Source organism: Xiphias gladius, chromosome 24 (genome assembly GCF_016859285.1).
Source record: "Xiphias gladius isolate SHS-SW01 ecotype Sanya breed wild chromosome 24, ASM1685928v1, whole genome shotgun sequence".
Taxonomy (NCBI): domain Eukaryota; kingdom Metazoa; phylum Chordata; class Actinopteri; order Istiophoriformes; family Xiphiidae; genus Xiphias; species Xiphias gladius.
This window is the reverse complement of record NC_053423.1, coordinates 16,662,063-16,680,794: the sequence shown is the minus strand read 5'-3', so window position 1 is coordinate 16,680,794 and position 18,732 is coordinate 16,662,063. Positions and strand designations below refer to the sequence as shown.

The window sequence follows — 18,732 nt, the reverse complement described above, 5'->3', positions numbered from 1 at the left end:
GTGGCAGGTGCTGCCTGTGCGAGGAAAGGAGATGAGCGACACAAAGCCGAGCCATGTCGCTGGCAATGAATGTGAGGCATCTGATAAGGATGGCGGGGACACTTTGGTTACCAACAGAGCAGACACTACGATGTCAACGCACCACGTCCATCAGACAGAGTCAGGCAGCGATCACGTCAAGCTGTCATGCGAGCCCGAGAGGGGGCAGCGATTGCGTGAGAATAGGATGACATACACGTGAGAACAAAATGAAATTATTCATTCAAGTATACAGTAGCATAAGTGGAGCCAGGTCTATATCAGCTGATGATTAATTCCTTTCCCGGCGTAGCTCGCGCTCTTGGGTAGAATTTGAGAAGGCCTGCTTTCCTCCGGTTCATGAAATCCATCTTGATAGAGGAGCACAGGGAGACCTTATGGCTGCAGCACACTGCCAAGGAGGAGTCAGGACGCATATAAATTACAAGGCTCTGGCACTATTAATTCATAAAGAACATGCGTTGATGTAACAGGCAGTGGTGGGAAGTAACTAAGTATACTTACTCAAGTACTGAACTGAAGTGCAGTTTTGCGTTACTTGGACTTTACTCGATTACTTTATACTTATACTGCACTACATTTCAGAAGGAAATATTGCACTTTTAACTCCATTACATTTTTTCCGACAGCTGTAGTTTCTAGTCACTTTTCAGATTAAGATTTTACATTTAAAATCTTAAAATAAGCCTAAAAAATAGAACACATTGTTAGATATGGAACCAGTAGTTTCCAATCTTTTTGTGGCCCCTTTGTTTGGGCCCCCTGTCACATGTCAAATGTCTATTGGTTGTTAGCAGTTTCACCAAAGAATCTAATATACTGTATATAATGTAATGTAATAATGTAATATTTAATGATAAATCAGTCACATGGACCTTTTTTTGCAGAAAGAGTACTTTTACTTCTGATACTTTCAGTATATTTTGCTAATTCTGTATTTTTACTTGAGAAAACTTTGAATGCAGAACTTTTAGTTGTAATACAGTATTCTCAAAGTGTTATATTGGTAATTTTACTTAATTAAATGATCTTAATACTTCTTTGACCACTGTTAAGAGGTTTATTTTTGTAGCTAGGGAGGTAAAGTGTCTCATAAGTCAACTGCAACCTAGTGAGCTGCTTCAAAAGGTAACAGCAAACACTTATCCATTAGGTAACACAGCATTCGCGGGAAGACTGAAGGTTACCTCTGGTCTAAGAGAAAGGAAACACAACCTGTGGCTCACTCGCATTCTTAAATTAAAGCAAAAAACTCTTGGCACCCAACAGAAGCAAACAGTGATAGTGTCCTCCCTGTGAGTGAAGGAGAAACGGGTGACAGACAGATGTCAGCCTCAGATAACACTGACAGGGTGAAGAAGGTAAAGGAGAGGGGCGAACGATACGTAAGAAAAGGAGGAAAGGAGAGAGGGATGGTGTCATTTGCTCTTTTTTTCCTTCACACTAAGCCTCCTTGAGATGGGTGTAATGATACCACTCGTACTCTTTTGTCTGTTTTTAGAGCCGCATTTACCTTCCACACACGACACAGGCTGGGATGCTCATTGCAGGTACGTAAGCTCTTTGTCCTCCACATGATCCTGGGCTAAATCTAATCTCCCCACTGGACCTTTCCCTCTAACCTTTTCACTCTTACCTGGCATAATTATCAACCATAATTGAAACCCCTGCTGAAACCACAGTCAAACTCTCATAGTTAAAAGATTCATTATGCTCAAAAATGCCGTCAGTCATTCCAGCATGTGTGAAGAGGCTGGTTGCTCCGGGATGATGGGAGGGTTTGATGCTTTGATCATTCTCTATCAGAGGCCCCACGTTGACATAAACACTCTCACATTTTGCTGTTTACGTTGTTGATTTATTGGGATCAGAGAGAAGCTCACAGGGGATCTCCAGCACTGAGATTCAGGACCTTTTATTATAACTTGTTTTAAAATGTTTGAACAGCAGGTCTCCTCATATCAAAAGATAATGGTGAAAAATGTATAGCAGGTGTGTCTCCTTGGATCACTTCTGCCTGAACGCTCTGTCAAAAACCCCAAACTAACTTCCCTTAAATCCTTGAAAAGACATGGGAATGGCAGACCTCCAAATAAACTATAACATAAGATAAAACTTAACCTTGGTTATACCATGTTTAATTGTCGGTCTGATGGCTAACATCAGGCTGTGCTCCAGATCAGAGTTGCCCGAATGATTTCCAGCATATCACTAAATTAAAACACAAAATGTCAGATGTTTCAGTTACATTTAGAATACACAAAGAAAATAAGACCGTGAATACAATACACAGTAGTTGCCACTTCTCAATTTGCTGTTCTGCCTCTTAGCACCAGGGGTCATTACACCTCGAGGGAGAACAGCATTATTTTTTAGCAACAGGGGTCTGAATAAAGAATATTAAAAAGAGAGAGGCTATGACAAGACTGACATTTCTTTTATGCCGATAATGGAATTAAATCAATTTTCTTGTTTCCATTATTTCATTATCTGGTGTTAATTTCCTGTACTTACAGTATATCTGTAAATCATCAACTTTTGTACACCCAGATTGGTTCGACGCAGACCACAGATCACAGTAACTTGCAGGGTCATCCTACAGACGTTCCTCAGAATGAACAGGTTTATTTAGCTGAAAACTAAAAATGAAACTTGGCCACAGTTCTTGTCCTAAAAAGCTCTAACTGTTATACACCCATTCCTCCTTCAAGCCCGCTGTATCAGCGTGAATCACTCACTCTTCACAGTGCAGATAATACAGTAGAAACAACTCCCTCATTCACAGTAAAACAGAGGAAAACCTCAAGGGACAAGGGTGGTTACAGAAGACTAACAAGTTTAAGAGCATAAATTAGAAATCTGCTGCAAGCATCAAGATAAAATAGCTGGTCTTTGTTCATATCTTGATAAGTGGAATGATATGCTTATGTGCATGGAATTTACCAACTATAAACTTCAAGGAAAGAAGAAAATTGGCGTCGGTAAGTTGGTGCAGTGTACCAGCACATCCACCAGAAGGAGAAAGAGAGCCACAAACATGTCTAAAGTACTTCCTGCTTCATAATAAATTTCACTTAGTAACAATAATAAAAATAGCATCTGTATCTTTTAATAGAGTCACAGTGGATACTTAAAACATCACATCTATGTTTGAGTCCTGTTCAAATCCAACTCCAGGTCACATTTAATCAATAAAAGTGCCTCATGCTTCCCCTTTGTTCACATGCAAAACATCAGCCTGGCTGTTTTGCATCAGCTGAACATCAAAGTAAAATAAAGACAAAAGAAGCCAGAGTTTCAAGACACAGTGTGAGCTGCAGACATTTCCTGATGATCAAATAGAAATTATTTTAAAAGAACAAATAAGGAAGGGTCATAAGAATAAGGACATAGCAGTAGAAGTACACATTGAGCTTCACTGACCAGAAATGAGGTCTGGAAACATTTTGTCCATGCAGGCCCAGAGGTGTGTTTGTTTTGTATACCTAACGTGGGCTGGGTTGGAGTCAGTGGATGCGAGGCACTGGGTGCAGCAGGGTCATGTGCTCGGCGCCATTGAAAGGCAGACGCTGAGTGCAGTAATGGTGCACCACCTCTGGGATGCTGGGGAACACGCAGCTGCTCTGGTCCAGGGTGTAGCCGTTTTCTTTGGTTTGGGCAACAATGATATGAACGCAACCTTGGCTCGTCCTGAGTCACACACAGGAGAGGAAAGAAGAAAGGGGAATTAACCAAAAATATTATAAATTCATACATCCTGGTGTGCGTTTTGATCATGAAAACAGAATTTCTTTGTAAAAATGAAACATGAATTAGCTCTTTGTGTGGATCTTATTTTGCATTATGCATAGTTAGTAAGCTTTCCCCTACTAGTATGCAATATTTTCATTAATGTAACATCTCGTAGTGCCTTCTGACATCTCTGCCCATTCTGCAATACTCAGACACATTCATTACTACTGAAGATGTAAATATAAAAAATAGGAATATATATGGTCAATTTGGTCAAGTTTGGGTGTTTCCTTTTTATAAACTGTTAAATATTTCCTAAAACAGCTGGGCAGTGTAGTTTTTAGCAAACATTACTCAAACAGCAGCAAATAGGGACTTTGTTAGGGACTACTAGCGTTTAAAATACACATTTTATACTCTAGAATAAAATACATATGAGATGATGTTAGCCAGTGCAACAGTGTGGCTTACTTTTTTTTTTTAATAGTCTTGGCAGATGGAGCTCTATGACGCAGAAGAATAAGTTTTATATTCCTTTGGATACATGGTCAATACTTGTTACTAGTGCAAATTTATTGTTGGTTTTGGTCTTTTAAAGGGATTTGTTGACAAAAAGAAAAGTACTGAGTATTAAAAGCCTGATACTTTAAATTGTGCAAAAAGTAAATTTTGTCATTTTCAACTGTTGAGTTTACAGCTGGACCTGTTAGATTTTATTCCTTTCATACGGCGCAGTAAGAGACCAATGCGAGCTCACAAAATAATATTTCAGCCCTTTAGAAACTACTGATGCACTTTCCGGTTACACTCACTTGAGGGCGATGGAGTACTTGCTGCTGTCCGACTCGCTGTTCCTGACCAGGAAGCTGGCCTCTTTGTGGGACTGCAGCTGAAACTCCGCCTCCTGGCGAGTCACACAGCCATGGTACCAGCTGAGACAGATTGTGGGAGTGAGGGAAGATTACAGTTCATCTGCTATTGATCAAGTGTAGAACCTCATTTTATACAAAATCCCTGGAAATTAACCTTAATGTTACTAAGTTACACTATGTATTAAAAATTCTGGGGTGAGGTAAGCACTTTAACATATTTCATACAAATACAATTTAAATTCCTTATAAAATAGTTTGAGTATTACATTTTGAATATCTATGATACATGTATCTACAGGTAAAAGCCAACACTGAGGTACAATCTTATTATTTGCCTTGTTTTGTTTGTCTTTTGCTCACAATCTTTTTACGCTCAGGATTTGGGTGAATTATTCTATATTCATCATACTAGTGCTGGTACCTCTGTTTTTCCAGGGGCAGGGAGGGGTCCACACAGCAGGCCTCAGTGTCAGGGCTGCTGCCTGGGGTGGAGGAAGGTGACAGGGTTGGGGGCGAGGAACGCAGGATCTTCTGGGTCCAGCTTTTCTGCCTCAGATGCTGGTGCTGAGGCAGTGGCTGCGTTGGTGGATGCTGGGGCTGCCTGGTGAGTGTGGGGTGAGGTGTCTCATCTTTGGCTGGGCGTTCAGGGCTGTCAAACTGTGCTGGGGGAAGAAGAGTGTTGAAAGAAGATATGAATTTATGAAAAGACACAACTGACTCTATGCTCGAGTTTGAACGGGATGCCGAAGCCTCCAGTAAATATAGAATAAGAAGACAGCACTTTGATGTTTCATGCAAGATATTATTCAGTATGCTGTTGGCCTATGCAGCATATAAAATATGAATGTGAGAGTAGGCCCGACTTGTTTTTGAACAAATATTTTTCATATGGAAAGAGGCAGAGAAGAGGCAGGGTTGGTACTGTGTTATTTAAACATTACTGGCTACTAGTTCAGCAAAAGTGTAACCAGTATCACGATCCGAAAAACGGACAGCCTAAAGTTAGTGATATACATTTATTTCTTTTAGTTACTTTTAAAGGTTTTGCTAGTTGGGTTATTAAGATAAGGAGAAGAAAGGATTAGCAATCGAAAAGTGCAGGAAGCTCAGTTCAGGTGTGTGCAGAGCCTGTTGTCAGGTATCATTGTGTGTGTGTGTGTGTGTGTGTGTGTGTGTGTGTGTGTGTGATCAAGCTCTAACTGGGTGTGCTGTGACAAATGTAGTCTGCTGTACCTGACAGAGCTTTGACAATATGCTCCTTCTTCCACTCCCAAGGCAGCTCGTACTCAGTGGAGGGACGAGGGTCCAGCTCTGGCCGTGTGACCGCCGTCTTGTCACTGTCACCACTTCCCTCATACGGGACGTCATAGATCTGTAGGGGCGCGGCCTGACCTTCCTCCGCGTTCCCCTCACTCCCCTCCATCAGCACACACACCTTCAGCAGGTCCTTGGACCCCCGACGTCTGATCTCTTTCAGGTAGAAAACATGAGACTAAAGATTTAGTACCTCTGCTAATAAACGCTAAAGTGGTATGAGTGGTGTACGTCAGTGAGTGAACAGCAGAAGCAGCTGTCTGTGAACATCAGACCAAAACTGGCTACAGCTTCCACATCTGACGCCATCTTTAAACAGAGACTTAGGTCATGTGGTGATACCTCAGCCATCTCCATTTGAAAGCCATGAGAAGTGATTGAAAGCAAAGAGGAACTTTGAATTTAGTTTATTTTGTTAGATATTCTTATACCCAAAGGTCAAGAATGAACTTCGACGCTCAGATGGATTAAAGGGTTACTGACAGGCCATGATTCAATGACCATAACTGATGGTCTAAAATAATAATTTTATTTCAGAGTAATTTCTATCAATTATGTGATTTACAAGACTCCCGTTAACATGTTTTAATGGGTTAAATGTGAAATCAAGGTTGATGACAGTGCAACACAATTTTACCACAGTGCAAGAAAAGCATACAGCATTGAGTTACAACTGTAGCACGTCAGACTCACATTGTACGGTTTTTTAATTTTTCATACTTATTTTCATACTCTAATCACTTCTTTCCTCTGTATGCATTCTCCAATTCTAGCTTAGAGAAAATTAGAAGTCAACCAAAACAAAACATGAAGAATATTTTGAAATTTTAAAAAGTGTAAGTTTAATGAAATGAAAAAAAAAAAAAAAAAAAATAAAAAAAATCTCATTTATGTTGGGTTTTTTTAAAGAAAAAAAAAAAAAAACAGATGGTAAGCTTTTCCCCGTCAGTTTTTTATCATTTCAATTCAAAACAAAACAAAAAAAACAACTAAAAAAAAAAGAAAAAAAAAAAGGAAGAGAAAAAAAAGAAAGATCCTTCCTTTAATAGACCACTACAGTATATGGAGGATATGCTTGGATTTACCTATTTTTTTTTCATTTTTTTTTTTTTTTTTTTTTTTTTTTTTTTTTTTTTTTTTTTTAAAAAAAAAAAAAAAAAAAAAAATTACCATTTATCTATTTTTTTTTTCAGAAAAAGATCATCACATGGTTACAGGGTTACTACACCCTTTGTCAAAAGATGAAAGTCATCAGAGGGGAGGGAGGAGAGGGGAGCGGAGCTGAAAGAGGAAAGCTGAGAGAGGATTGTGGGTCATCAGTTGTCGCAAAAAAACAGTAAAAAAAGTGAGTGATGAAAAGTAAGACTATAATCAGCTTAAAACACAAACACAAAACAAAATAAAAAGTACATTTATATATATTTGGATTGGCCATACCAATCCATCCGTTAAGATCCTAGATCCCCGACGAATATCCTAAAATCCTTTAACATTTTAACTATTTTTTATTGTTCACAGAGAAAAGCAGACTTTTCCATTGTCAAGTGCAACTTGTTCTCAATCCATATTACAATAAAGCTTTACATAAGGGATCTTGAACCTTTATTGGTTTCCTATCATATCATATTGTTTAGTATTTTACTGTATGATTTTTCCTTTGATTTATTTGACAAAAACTATACTGTACCTGAACAATAAAACGTGGATCTAAGGAAAAAGACTGTATCCACAGCAGACACCCTTGGTTATCTATGGACTGTCGATTCAGTATTTTTGGAAATTTTTAATGTATGCAAACCATCTTGCCTAAAACTGCCCACTGGGAGACAAATAGAGTATTTTGACTTGAAATTAATTTTAAAAATGTAAGTGTTCTCTGTCCTTTTTTCGGGCTGGGAATATCAACTTAAATTAATAGTCAGGATTAGACACAAATTCTTATCTAAAACTATGCGATTAATTCCACATTAGTCCCACTCAATTATAGAATTTTTTTCTGGTATATGATGTTAGAGTGTTAATAACAATGCTTCCCTACTCTCATGGCTTTGCTTACGAATCACAGTGACATCAGACTCTTGCTTACTTCCTCAGTATGATTTAAGCCTCACAAATTGACTCAGTCACCTCATCGCATCCTCTGCAGACTTCTTTGAGGAGGCCTGGAAGTAGCACAGGCACTGATTGAGGTAAAATCTACTAGAGAGCATTGCAATAAAACATTTTCACATTCGCAGCAGGCTATTGTGTAACCCCTTTAGTTAAGAACAATGGAGTGATGGAATGAAAGGTCAGGAGAGCACGTGATTGGACGACGGACCACCAGTCATCCTGGATGCTGGGAAGTTTTGATAAATGGTCAGACAGGTCCATATAGGGGTTTACACAGAGCTGCATCCGAGAGGAGGGGGGCACCGAGCTCCAGCTTCCTTTTTAGAGAATAGTACCAGGAAACAGAGACAGGAAAGAGGAAGCAGGGGCAGGAAACTGCACCCATTGTCCGAACGCAACAGAGTTGCTGTGGCAACCCCATGGGGTACGGAGAGCACTAGGGGAGTGAGTTCATGTTCTCACTGCTCGGCCCAGAGAGACTGAAAATGAGAATCCCGTCATTCACACAGGGACTACGTGGTCAAGCACAGCTGTACAGATTCTCTTACTACATTTCCACCGTAACGGCTGACAGCTACAAGAGACGGCAGTAAGAGGATATTAACAAAAGTCTTACCAGTAATCATCTGCTGGGCATCGTAAGGCTCCATGTAACCATCGTTCTCCCCGACCCTCTCTGCCTCCCTTTGGTCTCTGGTCTTCTGAGCGTCAAACGGATCTGCATAATCCTCAAGAATGATCACCTGCATCAAAAAATACAAGAAATCAATATTTTTCATGCATACTTAGATACTATAAACTCTGAACATAGAAATAGGTTTACAAATTGCGGTGATGCTAATCTTTAATATATATTGTGGTCACAGCAATCTACCAGCCTTCCACAGGACACACCTTCCACCTTCCAGTCAGTGGTAACACATTAATGCCGCATGCTGCAACTGAATCTGCATGGAAGCGTGTTAGCAAGCAAGCAGAAAAGTAGACACAGGTATCTAGTAGTATTGGGTAAATGGTTGAATCGTCCCACGTCCACCACTCCAAATGGTAGCAGTACAAAAATCTAACCACATCTACCGAAAAAAGAGGAAAAATGACCATGGAAAATTCCAGGATCAGGTCTTGTATGAAAAAATATTGTAACATCATCCACGTCTATATAATTTATAGTGTTAAACATCATCCAGTTTAAAATAGGGCTGCAACTAATGATTATTTTAATCATTAAGTCATCTGCTGGTTATTTTCTTGATTATTTTGTCTGTCAGAAAATAGTTAAAAATGCTCATTATATTTTGCCAGAGCCCAAAGTGACATCTTCTAATATCTTGTTTGTTTGAACAACAGTCCAAAAACCCAACGATAGTCAATTTCTTATCATATATTTGATGAAGAGGTACTGGAGCTCATCTGATAGGGCTGAAGGGGTACGTCAGACCAAAAAAAAAAAAAAAAAAAAAAGATAGTAAACAAACTTCAATAAACTACAAGACAGGCTTCAGCTAGTCAGAGGAATACCTGCAACCTCATTTACATTTCTTCCAAAGAGGCACTCTTGTAAAGCCCATTCTCTTCACATTCATATCTCTCTGTTAACAGCCTCTTTCTGCCACACCAGTCGTGCTTGACTGGCCTGTCTTATCAGTGCCATATAATTTCTTGTTTACTTTACAAGCCACTAGCCAAGAGACAATAATAGGCCGTAAAATGAAACCGTCTCTGTAATCACTTCCAGTTGTGCTCCCTTTCCAAAGAAATGCTGGCCTTTGAATGTGTTTTAACAAAGCAGCAGACGCATGAGAGGCTGAAACTCAAGTGTTTTTCAGGTGATTAGTTTAGAGAGGTTTAGTGGGACAAATGCAGAGCACAGATACACGGACACACATTTGCCTTGCCTTTACCTTCACCTCCTGTGGAAATACCTGCATATTCTTTATTGACTGGGGTCAACGGTAGACATACAGCACACATGAACTAGAACTCCACCAATCAAAGCTAATGGCTGATGCTTGAATTTGAGATAAAGAATGATGATTTACTCCCTTTCTGCGAGATAAAACTCCCATTTTATTCTTCAACTCTTTCATATGTCTTTTTTCTCACCATTTACCCACTACCACCTCCCTGACTTCTCTATCTTTTTCCATTTTTTTTCTCAAAGCCAAGCTGGAGGGGACTTGGGTTAGCGCCTGAGTGTCAAATAACACAATGCTTTTTATAATGTGATAGCTCTCACCAGGGGGCCTGAATCTAGTGAAAAAGAGGAATGAGACTGGGGGGGGGGTGTTACTGAGCCAGATTACATACAGGAAAGGAAGGTAAAGGCCTCACGTCTGACCACAGATTTGTATTCAAGGCAGGGAAGGTGGGTGTAAGAGGGGTGGGGAGGAAGAGAAAGAGAGATAGAAAGACAGACTGGGAGGAGTGGACACAATGGGTATTGCAGAGACAAAGGGGAGGGAGAAACAAAAACAATATCAGTTTTCAGAGCTTGGACTGGATCCTGGCTACCTCATTGTCGCTAGTATTGATGACACCACGTTATTTTTGCTGGCGTGGAGTGTGTTGCACCGCTGCTAGAATTAGACAGAGGAGCTTCAGATTCTGTTCATTTAGTTCACCTTGAGATCCCATCAACAGATAGAAACCCAAAAATCATTCAGCAGTGGTGAAGAAAGCATTTGCATCTTTTACTTGAGTAAAAGCAGCAGTGCCACACTGTAGAAAGACTCCGTTACAGAAGCAATACTTAGGCTGAGTAAAAGTACGGACAACCAACAAAATGTACTTTAAGTATCAAAGGTAAAAGTACTTGTACTTGTTAGGAAGAAGACTGTATTATTGTATTATATATTATATTTTAGATAATTGGTCATCACTGGTGTATTAAACCATAAGCAGCAATGCAATGTTGCTGCTGGATGAGTTGGAGATTTTTTCAACTGCTAGGTTATATACAGTTTGGTAGTTCCATCATATTTTTTTTTTGTAACGTATCATAGGTTTTAAGTGTAAAAACTTATTCTTAAATGTAACTAGTAAGTTTAGCAGCCAGGTAATTGTTTTTAATCTGGTTTCATTTCCTCTGAAACGTAGCGCAGTGGGAAAGTAAAGTAGCATAAAATGGAAATAAGTAAAGTAGAAGAAGTGACTCAAAAGTTTTTCGTAATGGTTTTTAAAATATCCATAATTTACTTCGGTTAGATGTCGAAATGTGGACACTCAAATATCACTGCAAAACTTTGAGATGTTTTTAAAGAAAAAAATGATCTTGGTGGGAGATTAAAAATATGACAAAAGGGCGACTACTAATTAAATATTTAATGTCTCAGATATCCTCGGCCTCCAAGGAATATTTGCTTGACGTGTAACACCTCACAGGGGAAAAACAAGAGCAAACTTACATTTGCGAGTTCCAACTACAACATCAGAATATCTGCTGCTGGTGTATGAATGTGGATCTTTCAGGGCCGAGACTGTAACTCACTGTTTCTGTTTTGCACTGGGCTGGTTTCTCTGCGTCCGGTACCACTTGGCTGCCGATGGTACCGCTGTTGAAGTTGGGGCTTTTGTCCTGTTTGTCCACCCTGATCAGCCGGTTGATGTAGGCGCAGGCAGGCGGAGAGCTCTTCGGGGGTCTTTGCTGCTCCTCAAACACCGGCTCCGCTTTGGAGTTCTTGCGACTCTTCCCGGACAGGAGGTTGTCCCAGACTTTTCCATCTTTCGGGGAGCTCGCGCTGTTTCGACTCAGCTCCACGGCGGAGTTCTTTCGGTTTCTTCCCGACAGGAGCGACCCGACTCCTCCACCTCCCCCGCCTGTGCTGTCAGCAGTGGAGTTTTTGCGATGGCCCGTTTTGGAGCCCGTTGCTTTGGTACCAATGCTGGCCACCAGCCCGCCTTTGTTGGCTCTCGGTTGCGAGCCTGATTCGGAGACCGAGCGGATCCTGTCGGTACCATTCTTCAGATTGATGGGGAACTCCTTGAACCACTTTGCCATTGCAACTCAGATGGAAACCAATAAACCTCTCTACCTTCTCCGACACCTTTTAGCGCCATACACCAGGGCCCCAGAGACGCACCTTTAGAAATCACAGCCTTTCTAACAAAAGACTTCCGTCGCTTTATTCTAGGATAGAGCCCGTGTAGAATACAGGATCTCCACACCTCAGTTTAAAACATATCATAAATGCTTTTAAAAGTCAGTGGCTCTGTTCTTAGACCTCCAACTTTTAAAAAAGTGGTTGTAAGTAAAGTACTTGCAGCCTTCATGCCTATTTGGCAATGGGGGGGGGGGGGACTTTATCCCATTTGTGATTTTCTTACACCTGTTCCTTCTTCTGCTCAGGAGGAAAAGCTTATTCCCTTTGGATGAAGAGGTGTCTTCGAAGGAGGAAGACCCGAAAGAAGGCAAAGTTTTTCTCGCTTCTGATTTGTGGTCCCATTCCCAGAGTGGCTTATCTGGTCTTTAACAACTGTCCACGGTCGCAATGAGGCTCCTGACTGCGCCTGGAGTATAGAGGGGAGGGGGGTATCTGAAGTTGAGAGAGGGGAGGCAGGACCTGGTGGGCGGTGTTAAGCTTTTAATTGTAGACACCATGGTGGAATAACCATGTGTGGAGCTCAGACCTCTACCCAGGTAACCCACCAATGATAGCCACACATGTATTATTCCTTGGCTTTAGCCTGTAAGTAATGGAGCCTCTGTTTGATAATTATATACGAATCAAAATTGCTACTGAGAACAAAAATCAGTGTACAGGCCTCCTAAAATGCTGATTTTTTATTATTGATTCCGCTCTGAGACATGAATAATAGGCTCCCACACAGTATCCTACCTCCATTCATGCGAAAGTTTTTTTCGGATAGCGACTTAAACCAAAGTTGACAGTTATGCTAATATTTTGATGTTGGATATTAATTAAATATGAATCTTAATGTCGCTTGATAATGTGCTTAATTGGCTGTCCAATTAATCCCCACCCCTGATTTAATTGTACACGGTATAGATGGGAGATGGTCCGTTCTGAGCTGCTCCATATGTACCAGCGAAAGGTATGACACAAATTATGTAAATAAATAAAATATATACTTTGAACGATGGTAAAGGTAGTAAATTTTCAAAATTTAATTGTATAGTTCTCTATATAATGCAATAGAATCTGTATTTTTACAAATGCTTTCAAAAATGCTTTTAATAGTCATGATATATACTTATCAACACCCCCATTTTTGCAACGAGATGTAACCTTCCATGGTGCGCTATACTCCTGCTTGTCCCTCTTTGTCCGGTGGCGACGGAAGGCCATGATAATTATGGCAAAATTTGCGTTTTTGAATGAATTATAGTTTAATGGTGGATCATCAAGCATACACCGTGTGAGGACTGGTTTGCTGGCAATGACACACCAGAGAGTTTCAATTTAAAGGACAGCAGAGCAAGCAACGGAGAAAGGGTACAGTTTGCTTCCAAGACAGTCTGCAAGATGGCTAGCTATCTTCAGTGGCATGCTAACGTTAGCTAGTAAGCTAATGTTAGCATAGTAAACAACAGTTTTCAAACCTGATCGATTGCTGTATCTCATACATGCTGTGATAAGTGAAATTAAGTGCACATCTTCACAAGTGAATGTAGAAAGATAAATCACAGTTTCCGATTAATGTGCCAGTGTTGCGGCTACTCAACGCTGCTAGCTAGCCACATTGAATAACGTGGCTAGCTAGTTAGCCAAGACAGTAACTACCTTGCGTTAGCTAGCTGGTCGAGTTCTTAGCTGCACATCTGTAAGTGATCATTTTAGAGAGAGAAAAAGGGGTGGTGGGGGGGTGCCCTGTAACTTGCTTGTACTGGCAGACGAGCCAGGTGGCAAGCAACCAGTTTCACTCAGCTAGCAGAAACTGGCTTGCAACAAGACGAACTTTGCTAAATAACGTGAACCAGCTCGGGTTTACCTGAGGTTTATTTGGTGACCAAATCCCGGCGTGACAGACACCGTGGCGAAAGATTTGCAGCTGGAAAGGAGTTTGCAGACCTGGGCCGGCGTTATAATACGATTTAGTTACCAATACGTGTTAGTTACTGCTGTGATGATAACCATTTTATCGTTATTGACATGACCTGAAGGCAGATTCCACCTACTCGGCTCATAGCCTTCAAGACGTCGTCATTTTTAACTTTTTTTTTCTTGCATATGAACGGTGATATGCCACTTCACTGACAGTCATATTAGCTAATGGCTGCCGAATCGGGGAGACTACTGGCGGGACAAGGAAAACGAAGCAAAGGTAGGAATTAATTTCACCCATCTCCCAATCAGATCGGAATCATCCATTACTGCGCTGCAATGGGCTGCACTGGTGCTGTTAGCAATTCCCTTCTCGCCTCCCCCATATGTAAACTTCACGACTGTCTCCGGTGGTGGCTGTTTCTCACAGAGTGGACCTGTGAACGGGGTTGATGTCTATCTTGCTATCAATGTACCTTCAACTTCGTTTCCTCGTTCTCATGTCTTCGTCTTTTCCTGTCTCCCTCATTGACCTTACCTCTTCTGCCTCTGTTTGCGGCCTCTCTCCCTCTCGCCTGGGTCATTTGGTCTGCCTGGGTCATTTGCGATTCAAGGCTTCATAACCTTGGTGATGATAGCGCCTGGATGTTCAGCATCTTGTCCTCATGCCAGTCTATGTCCCATCATTGAATTCATCTCAACTGTTGGACTTGAAAAAGAAGCCCTGGGTCTAAAGCTGCTCCACTCTGTCACTAAGGGGTATTGGCCAATCCAAATGTGATTCAGCACTTGATTGGTGGTGGACCAATGGCATGAGACATGGGGGTCTATTTTTGTTGTTGCTGATATTATATCTCTCCCTTTCCACCCCTTCCCTCTATATTTTACTATTTCAGCTTCACAGATGAAGAGCCCGGAGAAGAAGAAGGCAAGAAAATCAACCACTCAGGTAATTTTGGAAGTCCGATTACTTTGCTACAAAGGAAATACATAAAGGGCCTTGAAGGCTGATACAATAAGAAATTCAGATATGTGGTTTCATAAAAACAATTTGCTCTGCATTTTCTTCTCCTTTGTTTTAGGCGGCGGGGTTCTCCCACCTTACTGAGTTTGCACCACCTCCTACCCCCATGGTGGACCACCTGGTTGCCTCCAACCCCTTTGACGATGACTTTGGGCCCCCATCCCGACCTAGTGGGGCAGGTGGACCAGGTGGTGCTCCGTTTCTTCCTAGCCCAGGCACAGGTGGAGGAGGTGGGTATGGAGGTGGAGGCAGATTGGGCGGAGGCATGGGCTTCATGGGAGGCCCAGGAGGACCAGGCAGTGGCCAGCCTGGACGGAGGCCACCATTCGGCCCTCCATCCAACGCTGGACCTCACCACCAGCTAGGCTTTGGAGGAATGCCTGGCTTTGGAGCTGGTGGTGGGGGCGGCAGTGGGGGAGGAGGAGGTGGTGGTTTCCCCCCTGGTGCCCCTTCTCAGTTCAATATGCCACCAAACTTCAGTCCACCTATGCACCCTGGGCCAGGATTCAATCCCATGTTGTCTCCGGGGGGTATGGGAGGTCCCGGAGGAGGGGGGCCACCCCATCCTCGGTTTGGCATGCCTCCACAGCAGCAGCATGGACAGGGTGGACACCCATTCAACAGCCCACCATTACCTGGTGGTGGGGGCCCCAGAGGAGCCCCGCATGGCCCCCTTCCTCCCATGGGAGGAGGCATGGGTCCTGGGATGAACATGATGGGTGGCATGGGTGGTGGTCCCGGAGGCAACATGGTGGGAGGGTTGCCAGGTATGCCCCCCCAAGGACAGTTCCCTCCCTCACAGGATGGTCCCTATCCTGGCCCCAGTCCACCAGGGCCAGGCAACGAGGATGGAAAGAACTTTGGTGGAGGAGGGCCACCACCTGGGCCTCAGCAGCAGCAGCAACAACAGCAGCAGCAACAGCTTAACCTAAATCCCAATGGCCCCCCTCCTAATAATACCACTCCTGGCCCTCCTCCTAACTCTGGCCCACCACAGCCTGGGGGCGGCTTCCCTGGCCACCCTGATGTCCAGCAGCCCAATGCCAATACACCGGGTCAACCTCCCTCAGCACCACCACAGCCTAACCCAAACTCTTCTCCGACTGGTCCCCTGAATGGATCAGGCCAGCCCCAGCATCCACCACCCAATCAGCTACAGCCCCCCAGCAATACAAACACCCCGAACTCTAATAATTCTACCCAGCAGCAGCCGCAACAATCCACTCCACCTAACTCTGCCCCTGGCTCCACGCCTTACAATCAGCAGAACAACACTCCTGGTGCTGGTGGTTCAATGCCAAACACGGCCCCCAGTTCAGGTCAGAACAACATGACCAACAACAATGGAGGCAACACTCCTGGCAGCAACCCCAATCCCCCCTCTAACTCCACCTCAACCCCAAACACCCAGTCTCCCTTGCCCCCTGGCCCTGCTGCCCCCTCAACCGGCCCTGGTTCTGGCCCAGGAAAACTCGGTGGCCCCGGTATGGTCTTCCCCTGCGGCCTCTGTATGGCGGAGGTGCATGACGACCAGGACGCCATCCTGTGCGAGGCATCGTGCCAACGCTGGTTCCACCGTGACTGCACAGGCCTGACAGAGCCAGCGTACGGGCTGCTGACTCGAGAGAGCGCTGCTGTTTGGGCCTGTGACTTCTGCATCAAGACCAAGGATATCCAGGCTGTGTTTGTGCGCCAAGGATTAGGCCAGCTGGTGGCAGCTAATGAGAGTTGAGGCGTGGATGACAAAGGAGCAGCGTGGAGGTGCGACACGTAAGGACACATAGAGACATCTTTGTTCTGATCTAACTGAATGACCTCTGTGTCATGTAAGCTACTTGCCCAATTTTCTCTTGACTAGCCCTTTACTTGTTCACTACACAGAGAAACACACTCATTGACATTCATGCTTATATATAGCACTTTGAGTGACTCTAGGCAAATGATTTTTCTCCCACCCCCCAACCCCCCAATAGGAGTCAAATCATGATGAATGTTAAACTAAACAGTCCTTCAGACATCTAGCCTGCCAACCAGCAAAGCACTGACACCAACACACTACCTCACGCACTTTGTGACTGACTGGCATGGAAGCTCCTGCACTGACTGACTGTGATTGACTTGCCACATTCATGCACCACATGAGTGTAATGATATTTCAAACACACACTCACAAACCAACGTTAGACGGGAAAGAAATGTTGAAATAATCCCCTACTGTGCTTTGATACAATGACTCAAAGTATCGACATTATTCTTTGATTTCCATGGCTTTGAATTGAAGCACACGATATATAAATTCCTTAACATTGAAAAAAAAACTATATTTGAAAGAGTCCCTTAAAACCTAAAAGGGACTAGAATTTCATTCTATCCCATCAATTAGCCTGTTTTTCAGTATACAGGCAGTAACAGTATACAGTGAAAGAAAAATGGAAAAATACATCAGTATATTGCAATGTAAACTATCTATATCAGGCGTATTGTGAAACATAAATGTAAAGTTCTTTTGATAAATCCTGCTCCTCCACACATGCATACATACACACACTTTGACCCTGTACTTCTTATATCTGTCATTTTGTACACAGTGCTGATTAATCCAAAGGAGACCCGGGCCGAGACTTCATCCACACTTCACAGAGAAGGTTTTACCACCGAAATAGTTGTAAATATTAGGACAAAACATTTGTCTGGAACTACATCAGTTGTGAACATGCCGCAGAGTTGACCAATGAACAAAATAATGAGTTGAACTTGTGTCTTGGTTGTATGGAGTTTTGGTTTTTATACAGTACATTTGAGTCAAAAATTTCTTTTTATCTCTGCAATACACATGAATTGTGAAATCAGTGCTTTTGGATGGTGTTGGCATAGCAAGTAGTGACATCATTTCATATCAGATGTGCATAGTCCTTTTTTTTTTTTAAAAAAAGGGGGGGGGGTGCATGTGAACCAATGCAGTAACTGTCATCTGTTTATGTTTATATTCTGGCCTTTGTGCTGCAAGGGGCCTTGAAGTAGACCAAATAACTAAAGAGCGCAAAATACCCATTTTTCACATTTCTGTCATGGTATAAGGTGTTTATGACTATTCTTCCTTCTCTCTTTCCTTAATTTTTCTTTATTCAATGTCCAAGTTGCCTTTCTTTTCTTGCTCTCTCAGCTGTTCCTTTTTTTTTTTTTTTTTTTTTTTTGTACTGGTATTTGTGCTGTGCTTTTGCTCTGCTCTGGCGCCTCCTGGTGGAACCTGGAGGAACCAGTGAGTCCCACACCAGGTGGGGAAGGGAAAGGTACTGAACTCTGAAGTAAAGACAGATTTTTTTGTACTTTGTCCATGTCTGTTTTTATTCCCTTTTTTTAGTTCTTTGCTAATCATTGCATTAAAATGAGGGTTGGAGAACCGATAATGTAATTTCTTTGTCATAATGCTCAGTTACTGTACAGTTATTAACTTCATTTAAAGGTTAATTTCTCCCAGGTCATTGTGCTAAACCATCATCAGTGATTTGTTTCAAGGTTTTCTTTAAAGTTTGTGTGAAATTAATTTGAAAAAGTTATTTTGGGAAGCTTTTATTAGTGGAATAATAGTTGGCTCTGTGGTGGTTCTTAATGTTGTTGACTTGTTACAAGAAAAAAA

The 18,732-nt window shown here is 42.3% G+C and overlaps 2 protein-coding genes and 1 long non-coding RNA gene across 7 annotated transcripts; 2 read left to right on the top strand and 1 right to left on the bottom strand.

Annotated features, from left to right (window-relative positions):
- Nucleotides 1–1,896: 1,896 nt before the first annotated feature.
- LOC120786206 (SH2 domain-containing adapter protein E-like) lies at nt 1,897–14,122 on the bottom strand. 2 transcript variants are annotated; one of them, XM_040121483.1, is made up of 7 exons: nt 14,019–14,122; nt 11,557–12,601; nt 8,686–8,812; nt 5,877–6,113; nt 5,065–5,305; nt 4,584–4,703; nt 1,897–3,729 (listed from the first exon to the last, which is right to left on the bottom strand). In XM_040121483.1, exons 2-7 carry the CDS (start codon nt 12,064–12,066, stop codon nt 3,546–3,548), a joined length of 1,419 nt encoding a protein of 472 aa, XP_039977417.1. In that variant the 5' UTR covers nt 12,067–12,601; nt 14,019–14,122; the 3' UTR covers nt 1,897–3,545. The 2 variants fall into 2 exon arrangements, with proteins under 2 accessions (XP_039977417.1, XP_039977418.1); XM_040121484.1 differs by lacking the exon at nt 14,019–14,122 and adding an exon at nt 13,281–13,358.
- On the top strand, nt 4,629–6,029 carry LOC120786207. The gene is made up of 3 exons (XR_005706671.1): nt 4,629–4,843; nt 5,079–5,247; nt 5,919–6,029. It is a non-coding gene; the product is annotated as an uncharacterized LOC120786207 (long non-coding RNA).
- Nucleotides 12,904–18,254, top strand: pygo2 (pygopus homolog 2 (Drosophila)). 4 transcript variants are annotated; one of them, XM_040121481.1, is made up of 5 exons: nt 12,904–13,121; nt 14,288–14,351; nt 14,968–15,020; nt 15,154–16,865; nt 17,684–18,254. In XM_040121481.1, the coding sequence occupies exons 2-4, from the start codon at nt 14,300–14,302 to the stop codon at nt 16,825–16,827; spliced, it is 1,779 nt and encodes a 592-aa protein (XP_039977415.1). In that variant the 5' UTR covers nt 12,904–13,121; nt 14,288–14,299; the 3' UTR covers nt 16,828–16,865; nt 17,684–18,254. The 4 variants fall into 4 exon arrangements, with proteins under 4 accessions (XP_039977415.1, XP_039977413.1, XP_039977416.1 ...); XM_040121479.1 differs by lacking the exon at nt 12,904–13,121 and adding an exon at nt 13,295–13,522; XM_040121482.1 differs by lacking the exons at nt 12,904–13,121; nt 14,288–14,351 and adding an exon at nt 13,295–13,522.
- The last annotated feature ends 478 nt before the right edge of the window (nt 18,255–18,732 follow it).

Bases quoted from the DNA above. Each gene is read 5' to 3' on its own strand.
- LOC120786206 (XM_040121483.1), bottom strand. From the start codon at position 12,066: ATGGCAAAGTGGTTCAAGGAGTTCCCCATCAATCTGAAGAATGGTACC. The intron at 8,813-11,556 runs GTGAGTTACAGT...TTTTTGATGCAG, and splicing joins CCCAGTGCAAAACAGAAACA to GTGATCATTCTTGAGGATTA. The intron at 5,306-5,876 runs GTACAGCAGACT...TTCTTCCCCCAG, and splicing joins TATTGTCAAAGCTCTGTCAG to CACAGTTTGACAGCCCTGAA.
- pygo2 (XM_040121481.1), top strand. From the start codon at position 14,300: ATGGCTGCCGAATCGGGGAGACTACTGGCGGGACAAGGAAAACGAAGC. The intron at 14,352-14,967 runs GTAGGAATTAAT...TTACTATTTCAG, and splicing joins ACAAGGAAAACGAAGCAAAG to CTTCACAGATGAAGAGCCCG. The intron at 15,021-15,153 runs GTAATTTTGGAA...CCTTTGTTTTAG, and splicing joins CAAGAAAATCAACCACTCAG to GCGGCGGGGTTCTCCCACCT.